At 39.2% G+C, this 18250-nt stretch overlaps 1 protein-coding gene across 1 annotated transcript in view; it reads right to left on the reverse strand.

Annotated features, from left to right (window-relative positions):
• Window positions 1–11573, reverse strand: part of slc6a15 (solute carrier family 6 member 15) — a 32231-nt gene extending 20658 nt beyond the window's left edge. Inside the window, exons 1-2 of the mRNA XM_023291173.3 lie at window positions 11414–11573; window positions 9259–9767 (exon numbers count right to left, since the gene is read on the reverse strand). Coding sequence (XP_023146941.1) covers window positions 9259–9559 — 301 coding nt within the window. The 5' untranslated portion in view covers window positions 9560–9767; window positions 11414–11573. The remainder of the gene's footprint in view (window positions 1–9258; window positions 9768–11413) is intronic.
• Between the last annotated feature and the right edge of the window lie 6677 nt (window positions 11574–18250).

Consider the following 18250-nt stretch of genomic DNA (forward strand, 5'->3'; position numbering starts at 1 on the left):
TAAATCTAGGCCTAAATGGTGTCAGGGCCATTCTCATGCACGTCTGGAGCCCATTGATGAAACTGGAACCATATTTAGTCTGAATTATGTTCGCGGCCTAACTTTCATGCAGTTGGTCTGTGTGTTTCCTGAGGGCTGAATTATGAAGTGAGATTAATGGGCTAGCAGGTATGTTTGAGCATTAAGTCTTCAGTGAAAGTGGCTCTGTTTAAACCTGCTAGATCTCCATGGTAACTGATGCTGTGGAGCTACATCTCCATGGTTACTGATGCCGTGGAGCTAGATCTCCATGGTTACTGATGTGTTGGAACTAACCTGGTCCAGATCAGGTTATGTTCAGTTGTTAGTTTACTAAGTGTTTCCTGACAATTTTTTATGAGCGATACAAATTCTCAGCTGATGAAATAGGTCTTATCTGTAAACTTGCCAATCTGTACATTGCTAAAACCACTGAGTGAAGCTGTTGCAGTATCACACATTGGATGAATCATGTTGCCGTGGGAACTGACATGTATGCGGTTGGTAATGCAGAAAACGCATAAATGTGTTTCATTCTGATTTGTTGTCAAGTCTGTTTACTCTGCTGGTACTGCAGCGGATAGAACACTGGTTAGAACATTGATTATTTATCAGTATTCATTACAGAGGATATTAATCAGTAACTTCAGTTTCACTTTGATTTAGTTCAAATTAAAGTGATTTCCTTCATTATGATACAGTGTCCGACCTACATGCACTTCAGTACAATATCATGTTTAAATATCTGCTGCTGTCAGGTAGAAATATTTGGCTGCATTCATCAATAAAATAAATTCATTACACACATTTATCAGTTTTCTACCAGCATTCCTATCACATTTTCAATAGTATCTTTTTACCATCATAAATTAGGTATGTTCCTCATAGTTCTCCATTAAAACAACCTGTTGACTGAAGCATCTGAACAACATTGACTCATTTAGTGCAGAAAACAAGTCAAATGATGCCTTAAACTCTACTATTTGTGTGACAAGTTCATAACCACCTTCATACCTGTTAACTGACAGGTTTTAGTTTTTGTCGAGCTGAATTCTACAAATAAAGCCTGACTGTGATAAACTGCCTTCATAGTTCAGTCCTCTGGCCTGCTAAATACTGTAAACAGTAGAAAAGCTGCACCAGTTAAAATAGAAGCATCTCGTCAAATTTAAAATCCCCTTCTACTATATTGATTATAGCTCTGGGTCAGTTCAATCTTGCTTAAAATTCACATTATTATACAAAAAAATCTACATTACACTAGTAGTTATAAGTGACTACAACTTAACTGAAGTTAACAACCCTGTTTTACAATAAAAACTCAAATGTGATAAGTTTCTTTTTTGCACAATAGTTTAACATAAACAGCAGTAACAGACTAGAAAAAACAGAAATCTGAGGTTTCAGTCTTACCTTTACATGCTGTTTGCTAAAATTGCCTTCCACTGATGATTCAAAGTTTAAATCCCACAACTCTGCTCTTCAGCGTTAGTCCTGCTTGTTGCTGTTCAGCCTCGCCCTGCAGTGTGGAGGAGGGGAGCCTGACCCTGAAGGGAGGGGAGCCTGGTCCTGAAGGGAGGGGAGCCTTCTCCTGAAGGTGGAGGAGGGGAGCCTCACCCTGAAACCAGCAGTGAAGGTGCAGGGGGGGGAGCCCCTCCCCTTGATGGGCCATCAGCCACCACTTAAGGAGCAGCAGAAACTGCTCACAATATTCACCCTAAACAGCAGCATTCACCTCAGCATGTATACACTGTTTACTGGCTGCAGAGCTGGAAACTCACTGAATTAACTGTCAAATCTGAATGTTAACAGTAAAGTCCCTCTCTTAAAGTTTAACAGTAGTTAACACCCATTATCAATGTTGGAAATTCTTTGGTGAAGTAACAGTAACAACACTGCAGAATGAACATACTTAGCAATGAGTTAAAGCTGTGCATTCAAAAGTTTTACTTTTTTAAACAAAAAAAACTAAATCAAACATGTTAAACTGAAAGGTGGGGGAAGGGCAGGTTCCTGCAGAAAAGTGAAGAAGTGAAGACTGGAGAGGCAGCAGCAGTGAAGGTGCAGGGGGGGACCCCTCCCCATGATGGGCCATCAGTGAAGGCTGAGCTGCAGAAACACAAAACTCTCTGACCCACGGTATTCAGCCTAAACTATAGTATTCACCCTAAACTATAATATTCACCCTAAACTACAATATTCAGCCTAAACTACAGTATTCAGCCTAAACTACAGTATTCACCCTAAACTACAATATTCAGCCTAAACTACAGTATTAACCCTAAACCACAGTATTCAGCCTAAACTATAGTATTCACCGTAAACTATAATATTCAGCCTAAACTACAGTATTCAGCCTAAACTACAGTATTCAGCCTAAACAACAATATTCACCCTAAACTATAATATTCAGCCTAAACTACAGTATTAAGCCTAACCTATAATATTCAGCCCTAAACTACAGTATTCAGTCTAAACTACAGTATTCACCCTAAACTATAATATTCAGCTTAAACTACAGTATTCAGCCTAAACTACAGTATTCACCCTAAACTATAGTATTCAGCCTAAACTACAATATTCAGCCTAAACTACAGTATTAACCCTAAACCACAGTATTCAGCCTAAACTATAGTATTCACCGTAAACTATAATATTCAGCCTAAACTACAGTATTCAGCCTAAACTACAGTATTCACCCTAAACTATAATATTAAGCCTAAACTACAGTATTAAGCCTAACCTATAATATTCAGCCCTAAACTACAGTATTCAGCCTAAACTACAGTATTCACCCTAAACTATAATATTCAGCTTAAACTACAGTATTCAGCCTAAACTACAGTATTCACCCTAAACTATAGTATTCAGCCTAAACTACAGTATTCAGCCTAAACTATAGTATTCAGCCTAAACTATAGTATTCAGCCTAAACTACAATATTCAGCCTAAACTACAGTATTAACCCTAAACCACAGTATTCAGCCTAAACTATAGTATTCACCGTAAACTATAATATTCAGCCTAAACTACAGTATTCAGCCTAAACTACAGTATTCAGCCTAAACTACAGTATTCAGCCTAAACTATAGTATTCAGCCTAAACTACAATATTCAGCCTAAACTACAGTATTAACCCTAAACCACAGTATTCAGCCTAAACTATAGTATTCACCGTAAACTATAATATTCAGCCTAAACTACAGTATTCAGCCTAAACTACAGTATTCAGCCTAAACTACAGTATTCAGCCTAAACAACAATATTCACCCTAAACTATAATATTCAGCCTAAACTACAGTATTAAGCCTAACCTATAATATTCAGCCCTAAACTACAGTATTCAGCCTAAACTACAGTATTCACCCTAAACTATAATATTCAGCTTAAACTACAGTATTCAGCCTAAACTACAGTATTCACCCTAAACTATAGTATTCAGCCTAAACTACAGTATTCAGCCTAAACTATAGTATTCACCCTAAACTATAATATTAAGCCTAAACTACAGTATTAAGCCTAACCTATAATATTCAGCCCTAAACTACAGTATTCAGCCTAAACTACAGTATTCACCGTAAACTATAATATTCAGCTTAAACTACAGTATTCAGCCTAAACTACAGTATTCAGCCTAAACTACAGTATTCAACCTAAACAACAATATTCAGCCTAAACAACAATATTCAGCCTAAACTGCAATAATACAGCATTAACCTTGCTGCTGTCATACATACATACATACATACGTTCTTCCATAATTTCTGGAAGGCCAATAATTTTGGCTTCAACTGTACAGGTGGAGTTGCCACTCACTCCACTGATCCCTGAGCAACACACACTGAGACCATGTGCTATACATAGAACAGTGTTCCTGCCCTGTAGCTGCTGTACATTCTTTCAACATTCAATTCATATGTGTTTAATGATAAGCAGGCTAGTCTAAGGGAGAAAACTGGATTTTCAATATCGTAGCAACAAGCAGTCCAAGCACTGTTCTTCAGATGCATGTCAGTGTAAATAATCTCTAGGTAGAAAGCCTTATTATCTCTCAGTTCTGTCCAGCTGTGTTTGTGCTAGATTATGTGAGCAAAGCGGAAACAATTAGGAGGTTATGGGTTTAGACACAGATATAAATATGGATTTTACTGCTGATGGTAAAACATGTTTTGTTTGAAATGTTTTATAGCTTCATCTGCACAACCACAAAATATAACATTTCTCTAAAAATGCAGAAAAGCTAAGTGAAGGCACCAGGTTTTTACTCTGGATGCTATCAATGTCATTATCAGTATCTTGACATTGTTATTACTAAAATGCTGTGGTCTTCAGTTCTTTAAATGAATAAGAGTAATCACACTGTACTGTGGAGAAAATATAGGGCACTCTCTCCACAGTAGTTACAACAGAAGGGCCTTCCAGGTTTATAGACTTTCAATCTGCAGTCAAATGATCATTAAACTTACTGTACTTCATCCTGAGTATTACCTGTATGTTTGTGATATGTTTTATGCCAATCCATCTAATAGGTGAAGATATTTCACTCTCAATAAAACCTCTGTATACAAGGCATCCTCTGAAGACCTTGCAACATTCAGAGCAATCCAGCAGATAGTTTTTGAAATGTATCTCAAATAGTGTCCATATATCTCAATAGTGACATAGAGAGAGAGAGAGAGAGAGAGAGAGATAAGAGATGCAGAGAACCCAACCTTTATTTTTAGTTTCCCTGTCAGGCATCAGGACAGCCAAAGTCAAGTTTGTCTTTTTTCCATGAGCAAAGTAAAGTTAATGAATGAAGCTCAACACTTCAAATGGTCACATTAAATGTGCAATTTTGCTCAAGAGTAGGAAAAAAACTGAAGTGACCAGTGAAGAACACAAAGATATTATTCTCATTAAGGAGATATAGCAGTCTGAACAGAGGTCATTGTACTGATGACATCATGCAACAAAATAGACACACTGAATTTACCATGGAAGCTGTTGTAGTTAGCATGGCTAGCATTTATGTTAGCCATGCTAACTACATTATCAAGTTTCATTATCTCTGAACAACCTTCTCAATAAAGAACTCTGTGAACCAACAGAGATGTCCACTGGGGTCTGATTAAAAACCTTGTTCCATATATACTGTGTAAGAGTTAATATTGTTGCAGTTTAAATCTCAGTAAGTCATGTAAGAACACCTAAACATACATGTTTAGGTGCTCATTTGGAACTGATTCTGCAAGGCTTGACATATTAATGTTGACACATTTCTCATCTTCATTTTTATGGAAATCAGCTTCTAATGCATTCATAGCTGTCACATGTAAAGAACATACACCTAAAACTATACATCTTTAATATCTGTTATCTTTACCTCAGCATATGTAAAATCCTCTTTTAACACCTGTTTACTTGCTCAGCAGTTTAGACCACAATTACAGTTGTGCTCATAAGTTTACCTACCCACAATTTATAAATATGTACTGTTCTTTAATGAAAACATGAATGATCAGAGCAAATACATTTTCATGATAGTAAATAACTTTTATCTGACCACTAACCCTAACTGAAAGAAATGTTTTTCCATGATCAAACATATTTTCTGAAAAAATGTACAATATTTCACAAATTTGCCAATGTATGCTAACTTATGAGCACAATTGTAATAGTACATGCTCATACTGTAAATAAATAATAGAAGTGCTGTGTAAATATTCTAAAAGGGAAAGCTACTTCAGGGTGCACCAGAGTCAGAAACACCAGCCACTTAGTGACAATGGTAATGTAATGTGATCACAAATTATTTAAATTCCTTATTTGTATTTCATACTGTCACACACTGTTTTAATTTTATGCTTAAATTCTGTAATTTATTTGAAAAATACCAGTAATAAGTACATTATATTGAGTATAGTGACAATAAACAGATTCTTTCTGAACTGTACACCCTTCTCTTGTGCACCGACTGTGCTGAGAAGTAAAACAGAGAATGAAACCTCCTTAATATGCTGTCTGATAGGCCGTAAGGTCACAGACATTTCTCACAGGCAGCCTACACATGAAGAAGAAACACAAGTCGAACACAAGTCATGTGAGGTTTACACTGAAAGAGGTTTTAGGTTATGAGACTCATTATCATGAATGTAAGTCAATTAAATTCAAACTCTTTTTTTAATTATTTGTAAAGTGAGACATAAATATTAAACTACCATGCCATTCCATATAATGTACTTCATTGAACTCAATCCTCTGTCTCCTTCTATTGTTATGGTCGCATGGGTGCAGTAACTGCAATGACCAAAGAGGGAGCCAGAGAGCAAAACATATTTTTCTGGCTCAGGCCATTGCAGTAACTGCAATGACCAAAGAGGGAGCCAGAGAGCAAAATATATTTTTCTGGCTCAGGCCTTTAGAGGCCGCTAGAGAGTGGGAAAACGATTTTTCTCACTTGGGTACAGTACAGTAGGGGGCAATAGAGAGTAAAAAGTGTGTGTACTCAGAATATATACACACACCAAAGTGTGTGTATTTTTTTAGGGTTTACTATTTTTGTGAGGACCAGTCTGAAACTTTGTCAGAAGCATAGATATGACCTCTGGAAGCCATTGCAGTGAAAATAAAGTGAGGACCGGCCTAAATGTCCTCACTTTGTAGTTTGGTCCTCACTCCAAGGGTTAAAAATTCACACTGGTCCTCACCATGATAGCCGTACAAACACACACACACACACACACACACACACACACACACACACACACACACACACACACACACTATCAAAGATGTACATGATCTTATGGTAATTATGTACCCAAACACACTTGTAAGATCATGTTTCGCAGCTGGCCATCTTTACAGTCATTCAGACTCTACTAAGTTGCCCAATTTGACTTTGCCATCACACCTCACATCTTTCCACACAGCACCTCCACCCACTAACCACATCACTAACCCGACCTATTTGCCACTTTTAACCTGGAAAAAGGACTTCATATTGAGCCGTTGCTTTCAATACGCCACTTTCCCAGACTTTTGTTTGAGGCTTTCTTAACGTATACCGAACTGCAACCATCCTAATGTTTTTCCCAATATTTCTGAAACTTTTTGTGTGCGCCACCGACCACACATAAAAACACTATTACGATATGTCGTGTAACGTCTAACCACACAGGGACAAAATTTACTTGCAACAATCCTTGCTGCACTCCAGGGCGCCGCGGTTAAAATCTGTATCCAATGCTAATACTTCACAACACCAACACATGTCACTATATAGCACATACAATAATCAAATGAATGTCTTTGCAGTGACTGTGTTCTGCTGTTGCACTGTACAATGGACAAAACGTTAGACTAATCTGGAAAACCTCATACAGTTTATAATGATTTATTACTACAAAATGCTTTTATTGTCTTTATATACCACTTAAAGATAAATTATAATGTAATAGCCCAGCCCGACCGCATATCATGCATATTCCAACTCCTGTGATTTGTACTGTAATATTTTGGGGTCTTTTTCCTTGTGTTTTCAAGAGACCACTGGGTGCGCCACTGAAGTATTGCATATGATGGTAAACTTGAGGGCTCGTCTGGCCAACCTGTCTGAGACAGTTGTGTTTAATCAGCTTTCAAGTGGCTTTACATAATCTCCAGATGGGTACTACAGCACCCTATCACCTTCCCAGGACATACACACATTAGAGCATGAACATAACAACACTGAGGAGTAAATCAGGTAGCGCAGATGGCATTATGGGAAATGACTACAGCAGGTTTGAATGTGGTTTTTAAACACAATGATTTCCTGTTATTAGGGTATGTTTTTCATTTTAGCCCTCGTATGCTTGTGAAATGACAGATTCATGGACGCAGACGCTCACGTGACCTGCCCCGAAGGTCGCTGAGCAGGGAAAGAGGGAATCTGTTCACCCGTCACGTATCTGTCTGCACGTGTTGATTCCATACATGCGTTTTAGGGCTAATCATAAGAACGTAAGAAGAGCTTCAAGTGTAACCTCATGATAAATTTGGAGGAGCCTATCAGCTGATCTTTTTTACAGTAATATCTTAACATAGCACACTCATTTGACAAGAAACGAGGCGTCTATTTAAAAAATCTGTGCAGTGTCGAGTTTCACTCTCTGTCAGCAAACACTTCAGTATTGAATAGATGCTGATATGGGACCCCCTACCTGCATTGTAAGCACAGCGTGCCATAGTAAAAGCTGGATGATAATTTCATGAAGTCGGCTCCTAAAAGTCATTCTAAAACACTTTCACAAAGACAAAAAGGGGAAGACTACACTTCTGGTTTCTCAGCAGGGAGAACCAACCCCAGGCACATCTCTGTCTTGTTAATATGCATCTAAAAAACTGATGCAATCCACCCAGCCATAGAAGCGACCCACATAGGTCATTTCTTGTCTTCTGCATAAACACATGCAGCACACACACGTGCCCAGATTAGGATCACTACACTCTCAATAACTAGAAAAAAGGGTCGTTTTCTTTCATTTTGTATAGTTTCATCTCACCTCTCAGTTTGCTGTTTGCCTTTTTTTGATACTAGCATCATATTGTGAAATTTTGCACGTAGACAACTTCTTGCAATGAAGATATGTGACATGTGTGAAGGTTCATTCTAGTGTCATTGATCAAATGAAGTGAATTTAATGTCAGCGGAATCGAGGCTCAAGTTAACCCTATTTAATCTTGACTCAAATATCCATTGAGGCTTGCAAACAAGCTTCCTGGTGTTTACGTATATAACTTGTCCTTCTTGTTGGAGTGGTATGTGCACAGTTTTTAAATGCAATAAGATATAATTACTGACAACTCATTGGTATTTATTTCAGTGTTACACTCAGTAGTACTTTTGAGTTAGACGCTGTGTCCTCATGTTGCTCTGCTGGACTTTGTTGTAGTTATGTTGTTGCAGTTTTATGTTATGCTAACTGAAGTAGTTCTGGTTTATTGTGCAAATGATTCACTAAAACAATGAGAATAAGATGCTTATGATGTAATAAACCAGAATTAAGTCTTTACACAGTTAAATCATAGTGATGTCCGATTGTGAAATGAACCTCAAATGGATTATGTAAGATTTTTTTATTTTTTTTTGGATGGACAACAGTGTTTAGTAATTTGAAGGTATATGACTACCATACAGCTATATTTTCTCACACTGCTCTCTGTCACTGTTTACATAGATAGCTGCTGAAACTGTAAACGAGGCCAGTGACTCACCCCCGCCGTTCTTCTGACACAGGTAGGGGAACCTCCAGACGTTGCCCAGGCCTACAGAGAAGCCAACCTGGGCCAGGATGTACTGGAGCTTGCTGTTCCAGGCCGGGCGTTCCTCCTCCTCGCCGTCCGAGCCCCCTTCCTCCACATCACACTCTTTCCCTTCCCCTTCATGGTTGTTGACGATCAGCGAGGTCTTCTTGAAGGAATCGTCACAGGCGTCCTCGTTGGAAAGCAGGTCTCTGACAGACTCTGTGACATCGTCGTCAAGCTCTCTCTTGACGGCCTTGCTGTTTTTGGGCATTTGATAAAGCAAACAAGGGCAAGGGGTGGAACGTCTTTTAGGCTGGTGGGCTGGAAGGGCAGGGCCGGCGTCTGGGAAAAGTCTCTTTCTGTTTAGAACTTGCAAAGAGTTCGAGGGTGTTTGGGTTCTAGGGCCCGTTTGGTTTGAGACAGTTTGTTAGAGGTTGAGTGATCAAGAAGTTGTTTATTTCTTCATTATCACCAAATATCTGTGTAGCAGAGAGGAAACACAGCAGTGAGTAAAGAGACAATGATCGAAAATCTGTTTGTTTCTGCTTCTAATTTCCCGCACTGATTGCCATCTGACTGCTTTTACCATGAAATGAGTTTGCATATTGAAAATGTTCTGATTTTGGCAAATGATGACAAGAAAGAACTCTAAACCTACACACATGACAGATGGATATAATTTAACTGAGCAACCAAAACAGTAAAGTGTTTAATTTTCTTTTTTTTTCTCTAGTAAATAAATCACATACTTCAGCCTCCTTTCTTATTATAAGACATCGTATCTGATTGGGAATAGCTTTAAAAAGTAAACTGTTTCATCTGAGGGATACACAGTTATCTCTCACGTGGGAATCACATGGCAGGCAGGGACAGAAAAAAAAAATCAATGAATAGGGATCGTTTTCTTCTAAGTCATTGTTCTGGAGGGAAAAAGGCCCAGCAGCATCAGCCTGGTAGTGACTGGGACAGTGACAAGTCCAGGTATGGAGACTATCACGTTTCCAACGTCTATGAATAATTGAGGGGGACAAAGGCATTTGCATACAAACCCAAACACTCCTTTTTTTCCGCAGCTGTCAGGGACGGGGAAGCCCTCAAATATGAAAGCACGTCAACTTCTAAAAAATTGAATAGATTTAGTTTTTTTTTTTTTGTACTGTAGCAGACGCAATGTGATGTGTTCAGATATAATGCCACATGGTATGAATTTTACCAGCGGTAGGGTTGGAAACGATTCAAGGGTGTGGACACGCCAGCCACCCAAAGGCGGGTTAAGGTGCGCAACATCCTTTGGTTCGTTTGAGCATCCTTTGGACCGTCTTCCTTGAACATTTTCACCAAAACGCATCACCGGTTCAAAAATATCACACAATGCGTAAAACGAATTGTTTTACGCCTCCCTCTCGCCTTTCGCCGAGCAGCGGATTAGGCGATTAATAGATTTCCTTTACCGCTTTCAGATTAGCCTGGTTTGTACGAGGCAAAGGCCGCCGTTTCATAATCCAGTGAACGCAACACAGCAGCCAAAAGGAGCGACGATGCTGAGTAACCTTCAGCGCAGTTATTACAGAGACAGGCTGCTGGAAGAGATGGTGATGCAGTAACTCTACAAAAAAAAATAACAATAAAAAATGAGGGGATGACTGTTTAGGCTGGCCATGAGTCAGCGCACAAAAGGCTCCTCAAATGTCCTTTTTCCCCCTGTCTGCACATGACTCAGGAGTGACGAACGGCAAAAGCGGGCAGGTTGGTTTACAATGACCAAAATGCGGATGGAGCAATGGGGGAAAAAATGAATAAATTAAATACAATAACCCCGCCAGTCACTCTTGGCCATGTGGCTCGTTGTTCTAGCCGGGCACAGTTTGTTCCCCAAGGAACGCGCATAAATGATTGCGCAGTCTTCATGACATCCATGTGAGGTGTTTCATCATTCACTGGCCACATCCTGGTACTGGCAACTCATTCAACCCTTCAACACCCACACACACACACACACACACACACACACACACACACACACACACACACACACACACACACACACACACACACACACACACATACCCTGGCATTCACCACAAGCCAATGAAGCGCTGGTACAAAAGCTGAAGAAGACACTCACCTGTGCGTAGTGACAGTTTTCTGAAACACTGCGTCTCAAGGAATGAAATTGTGAGAGGACATGCACGGAGACATCATCACTCGTTCCAGTCTGACCGGTGTGTGCCGCTCTAGACTCCTGCGTCCGACTCTTCTAGTCATAGCCAGAAGTGGGCTATTTCCTAAGGAGGGGGGTGCTCCGCCTCCAACGCACAGACGTCAGTCTGTTATGAACCCTTTTTTCGTGAATGTTTCGTCGGACATCGCTTCTAAAGTCGATCTATCTGAGACTACATTTTATGCGTGCTTTTACTTTTGAGATATGATCAGAAATCAACATATCTGCGCTCTTGGACCTCCCCCTGTTTTGCTACTTGGTAAGTCCCACTACTACGGATCTAGCGAGAGATGCAATGTGCGTCTGTTTATAAACGCCCGTTTGTCTCCGTGGATGTGGAGTTACTTTGTCATTATACCATTTTTCCCCAACAGTTTTTTTAAAAACCGAATCTAAAAGATTTTTGATGATTTAACACGTAAAAAGAAAAAATAAAATCTGGTTCTGGCACAAGGTCGACAACCTGAGATAAAAATCTCAAGACCAGACAGATCCCTGTACTGAATTTAGGAAACATTCCTTTATACAAAGGTCAATAAATATACTTGCCACGTGTTCAGATAATGTCACCATGTCCTTATATTAAATCTAAATAAATGAAATCGAAATAGCTTACTCCTTTCTAAATAAAGAACTGTATTGTGCGCTGAAATGTCACTTTGAAGGTGTGTACGACTTCTACATGACCACAGACTGGAGACAATACAGTTTTCTTGATCTGATTTTCATAATAAATTTTTTATTTTACATCCCACTTAAGTGTTCAGGTGTAATGCTTTGTCTTTTTGTTTGTTCTTTTCAAATTTATATATATTCACAGTGCAGACTGTCATTAACATGTATTGCCCCTCAGGCTCCAGCACATATAATGTTAAATAAAGTAATAATTAAAGTGCCCAGTAATAGCTTTACATCACGAGTGGTGTGTGTTATGTGACTCTTTTCTTTACACAATGCCCAAAGTTTAAGGGGTCCAAAATCGAACAAAATGTTCTTTTTTGATACTTTGCAGAAGATTATTTGCAGTGAATGACGTCTTGAAATGTTTGAGATATCAGCAGATGGTAAATCTTCCCATCGCTGCAGTCACCTTCAATTCTTGCCTTTACTCTGGTTTTCTGGAAGACAAATTCAATTCTATCAGGCTGAGATCAGGTCAAAGATTTTCCACCTCTTCACCCTGAAAAGCTATGTGGTTGCTTTGGCTGTATGTTTTATTATCATACATCGTCGTCCGTTGAGTTCTGGTACATTTGCCTGAATGTGAGCTCACAGAAGGTTCCCGTATACATCTGCCTTCATCCTGCTGCTTCTGTCAGCAGTGGACTCATCAATAAATGTCAGTGTGCCAGGTCCATCGTCAGGCATGTCCAGACATAACAGAAGCACCACCGTGTTGGACACAAGACGCTTCTTTGAGCTGCTCCTCTTCCCCCTCATACTTGTCTGTTTCCGTCATCTTCATAGAGTTTGACTTTTGTTTCATCAGAACTTTGTTCCTGAACACTGGTTTCTCCTGTGAACTGCAGCTCAGCCTTATGTTTTCAAGGCTTGCCAGGGGTTTGCATCTTGTGGCAAATCCTCTGAGGTTTTGAAGGTCACGAATAAACGTGCACGCCTACATCCCGGAGAGCGTTGTTGACTCACTATGCAGTCAAAAGAGTTTTTTTCCACTATAAAAGCTTCTCAGTCTACCAGCTTTTTTTTTTCTTTTTTTCCTTTGAGTACATACATTTTTAGAATGTACCCCAACTCGCTGTTTCTGTCAATACCACAAACTGGGCCTTCACTTTTCTTTATGTTTGTTATGTGAAAAGATTGTTTGCAATTAAGCTGTGCACAGAGCAGCTTTGATTAAATGAAGAGTTTAGTTTGGTCAAAGCACAATGTTCTCTCATCCACCTCCTCACCACATTGCAGCTTTCACTGTCAGATCTCTATTGCATCATTCATTCCCTCTGTAATCAAAAACTGTCTGAATTTTACTCTTTGTGCACATGTAGGGAGACCATGTGCTCTTGTTGTGTGTCCATTTCAGGAGAAAATGAAATATGCTGCTGATCAGCTTCATTGTTCCTTCGTGGCATTAAATCATAGTGTTTGGTCAAAAGAGTTTGTTTACTTGTTGAATTATCTTTAACCTTATTCACATTAACACATTGACAATCTTAGACATTGTTAATGTGGGAAATGACTATTCTAGCTGGAAACCGCCGATTTTTAATGGAATATCTCCATAGGGGTACAGAGGAACATTTCCAGCAACCATCACTCCTGTGTTCTAATGCTACATTGTGTTAGCTAATGGTGTTGAAAGGCTAATTGATGATTAGAAAACCCTTGTGCAATCATGTTGGCACATGAATAAGAGTGTGAGTTTACACAGGAAAACATGAGATTGCCTGGGTGACCCCAAGCTTTTGAACAGTACTGTATATCCCAGCTGGCTCCTTTGGTTTGTTGATGTTCATTATTATCTTTGTCTTTTACAAAATATCTTTAACTTGTCCCATAAAAAGTGACATTAAACAATATTTCCTGAAACTAAAGGGATGATGAATCACACCACTTTACTGTTGAAACCATTTTGACTCAGCCATAGTGTTTTCTTTGCACAGTATCTCAGACATACATGTCCTCACCTGTCCAAATGAAGGGAAACTTCTGAAGAATTCAATTTAAGGTGACCTGACTTGAATTTCATCATTTATCTGTTAAGTTTCTTGTTTCTGTTTCCTTATTTGGAAGAACGCAATTTCAACTATCCTGCTTTCTTCTTTCTCTGAAAAGCCATGCTTGATTTGTATTCACTAAAGCGGAATGGATGCCAGTGCACACTGGAAAGGAAAGACCAACACCGCCTACGTCTATGTCCTGAGTTGCTCCAGTGCCTGGTAAGATATCCACCCACAATGTTTCAGGTGCATCATCACAGAACTCCCACAGTGGTTGTATGGTTGCCTTTGCCCTGCAGAAATGTGTATGTGTGTGTGTATTTGATGTCCACAGAGATCCTTTTACTTCCAGTTCATAAACTCTATCACTTCTTTTTACGACTCTCCTCTGTTGAAGGATGAAGAGTCTGTCAGGAATTGTGTATTTCACTGGTCCTTACATGAACGCAGCCTGTCGTCCTCGTTGTACAGAATACTCAGGATATTGCCTGCTCACTGCAGTTTTCTCTCCCTGCAGAAGCTGAGTAAGAGCAGCCTAAGTAGCAGGCTTATTGATCTCTGCTAATAGCCTGCATGTCATCAGCAGCGCGGCACAGAAACCTTGAAAGCAGTGGAAGAAAAACAAACGTTCATGTTAATTCTATTAGTGCATTTAGATTTTGTTTGGCAGATGTGGTTCACCTATGAATTATTAAGATTACTGCCACCACTCATCCAAAAGCCAAGTGAGGTATAATCATTGTGTAGTCACAATCTGTTGAGAGAGTCAGAATTGTTGCTGTACCCGAGAAAAATTGTGAAAAATGTGGTCAAGGCATAGACTGTATTTAATATGGAGGATGAACCCCAAGTGAAGTCACCCATGGGTTTTCTGAGTGATGGTTTCAAAGTTTTGTCAGGTGGCTCCTGCTCCAGACTCCTCCTGACTCCCAGCTAATCTAAAAACCAGTAAAGATGTGAAGTGTGAGTGGTGCTGAGGTGGGTTATGCAAACGTTCCTAGACCATGGACAGTCCTGTGATGGTACCCACCTGTCACTCAGATTAGCCACACCCTTCATTCTGCATAACATTAAGCCAGTATACAATTTAAACAAGTGAGTTACGTAAAGGTTCATCCCCTGTACAGTTGATATTAATGGGGATATTAGCTATAGAGACCAAAATCTATTTTCTGTGCCAGGATGTAGACATGTTTATTTCTGCTGTAATGTTAGACATTTTAACATGGGAGTCTATGAGGCCTGACTGATTTTTGGAGCCAGCCTCAAGTGGTTATTTAAGGAACTGCAGTTTTTCGCATCTCCACATCTGCTCTGTTTCTCAGTCCTGGAAGATCTTGATTGGGTAGGAGGTGATTTCCACTTCAAGGTGCCTTTGAGCAAAATAGTTCCTGTTGGGAAAGACTTTGAACTATACGTCTGTACAGAAACGGTGTACAGTGCTGAAAACTCTGTGACACTATTGTACAGCAACGCTTTGAACTAAATGCAAACATCAGCATGCCGCAGATGATAATGTTTAGCTACAGTATAATAATTAGTGTTTCGGTGTCTTAATTTAGTGTGTTACCATGTCATTGTTTTCTAAGTAATTAGTTAGAAATGACCAATGACTTTATAAAAAGGTGGACAAACCATTTGCGACATCACAAGTTTCCTGAAGATAGGCTTTGAAGCTCAATGCATTTTCCAATAACCATAGTACCATACTGGCTAGTATCCCAGGAAAAGATTTATTAAGTCCCAATGCATAGTATGCCAAAAATACCATAATGTTCTACTACGTTTGGTTGCATTTTGCAAACCTTTTTACAATGTGAACAGATGAGTTATATAAAAGTTCATTACCCTGAAGCTGTCATGACTGGGAAGTTAGCTATAAAGACCGAAACTCTTATTTTTTTGTCCAAGCAGAACATATTTAATTCTGCTGTAAAGCTGTGCATTTTAACATGGGGGTCTGTGAAGACTGAGTCACTTTTGGATCTAGTCTCAAGTGACCATTTGTGGTACTGAAGTTTTTACACTTTTTGGACGTTTTTCAGCCCCGGAGGTCATCGATTGACAAGGACATTTCATCATAAATTAGATACTGGACAAATAAACTGACCTGATGAGGACTGATTTTTTGACAATTGGAGTAGCTAAAATGCAAGTATGTCTACCTCTTAATCATTTCTTGTGTGATCATTTTTCCTTTTAAAGACGACTGTTTAGCATTCAGATTATTTTAGATTGATAAAAAAAATGAAGATTTAATTCACTACGTTAGTCTTTTAAATGACAGAGGAGAAAAAAAAACAACCATCTCTGTGAAAACAAACCGTGGTTGTTTCATGGGAGGAAATGAGAAATGAAAGAGGATGTCTCACACTTAGTGTCAGTGCAGAGACTGTCATCACCAGTTTAAAAACATATATACCTACATATTATGCATGTATTTCGGGCTCTTTCAACACGTGGCAGTCTGTCCTCTCTGTATATTCACTGACAGTTCAGTAAATAAGTCAGTAAGAATGCACAGAACTGGCAGCTGAGGCTGAACAACAAAGCTGACAAGCTTTAACCTGTGGGGAATTGGATGCAGTGGATTTGCAGCACTATGGTTTATGGCGATTGTGAGTGATTTGTTTTTTTTTTTTTGTTTTTTTTTGTCATGTCATAAAGCTGAGAAGAGCATCCAACAGCTTTGGCTAATAGGATTGCACTAGCTCCAAGTGATTATAAACATTTTTTGATGGCAGAGTAGCTTCAGAGGCAGACAACCGTCTGCAGCTCAATCTGTGGAGTCAAAAGAAGAACCACTTCTGTGGTAAGCAATAATTTGAAAAAAATTAATCAGTCAAATTCATCCTTAACTTTGTTTATTGTTTGTTTTGTCCCTTGCTTGTCAAATAGATAACAGTCAAAAGTGTAGAGAAGTGGACGTAGAGTCAGTAGCCATAAGATTCAAGATTCAAGAACTTTATTGTCATATACACAGGAGTATTATTATTATTTTATTATGCTGTTCTAATGTTGGAGTGATATTTACTGCTGGTAAATTATTTACAATGTTATCATGATGGCATCATTGGCATCATGTTAGTATTAGCATGCTGCCAATATCTCATTTTTCAGTGTCGATACATCGCGACACTACATTAAAATGTAAAAAAGGCCAAAAATATAGAGGTTTAGAAAAACATTGTGATTTGTGTTAAAGATGTTTTACATTAGAGGACCTACACCAATCAGGCAGGACATTATGACCACGTGCCTAATATTGTGTTGGTCCCCCTATGTTGTCAAAAATGCACTGAACCATTGGGAATGAACCAAAGGACCTCTCAGGATGTCCTATGGGATCTGACATCAGGACGTTGACAGTTGATCCTTTGGGTACTCTGGATTGTACAGTGGGGCCTCTGGAAATCAAACTTGTTCCACTGCATCCTGATGTTGCAAGATCAGAATGGGGTCTAGAAAGTTTGGATGTCAAATCAACATCTTGGCAATTGTTATGTTCCCCAACATGTTTTTGCAATGTGGTGGGGTGCATTTGCCTGCAGGGTTAGGTCAATGATAACTGGGATTTCCATTTGCATGAAGGAGTGTGCTTGCTCTGGGACGATGTTTATTTGGGCGTCTAAGTCTCATCAACGCGGATGCCAAAATCAAAGGTTTTCCAGCAGAGCACCCCATAGTACCAATATGAATAATGTTATTCACTTCACCTGTCAGTGGTCATAATGTTGTGGCTGATCAGTGTATATTGTCTTGGTAATAAAACATAGCGAAGGTTATTAAACTGTGTAAAAGAAACAACACTGGCTGTCAATCTCAATGTTACAGTCCAATATTTTGATGGCCTTTTTGCAGGGCTTGTGGCTCCATAACGTCACTGACCTTCGTCTGGCACATCGACCACAAGAGGATACAGTCACTTTAAGGAGAACATGAAGGTAATTTTAAACATTTACTGAAACATCTGATGGTATTTCATCACCGCTAGAAGTTACTAAAGAGTCCATGAAGTGGTTTTAGTATTTTTGTCTTTCCTTGAGTGTTTTATAGCTTTTTTGCG

This window comes from Amphiprion ocellaris, chromosome 3 (assembly GCF_022539595.1).
Source record: "Amphiprion ocellaris isolate individual 3 ecotype Okinawa chromosome 3, ASM2253959v1, whole genome shotgun sequence".
NCBI classification, from domain to species: Eukaryota; Metazoa; Chordata; class Actinopteri; family Pomacentridae; genus Amphiprion; species Amphiprion ocellaris.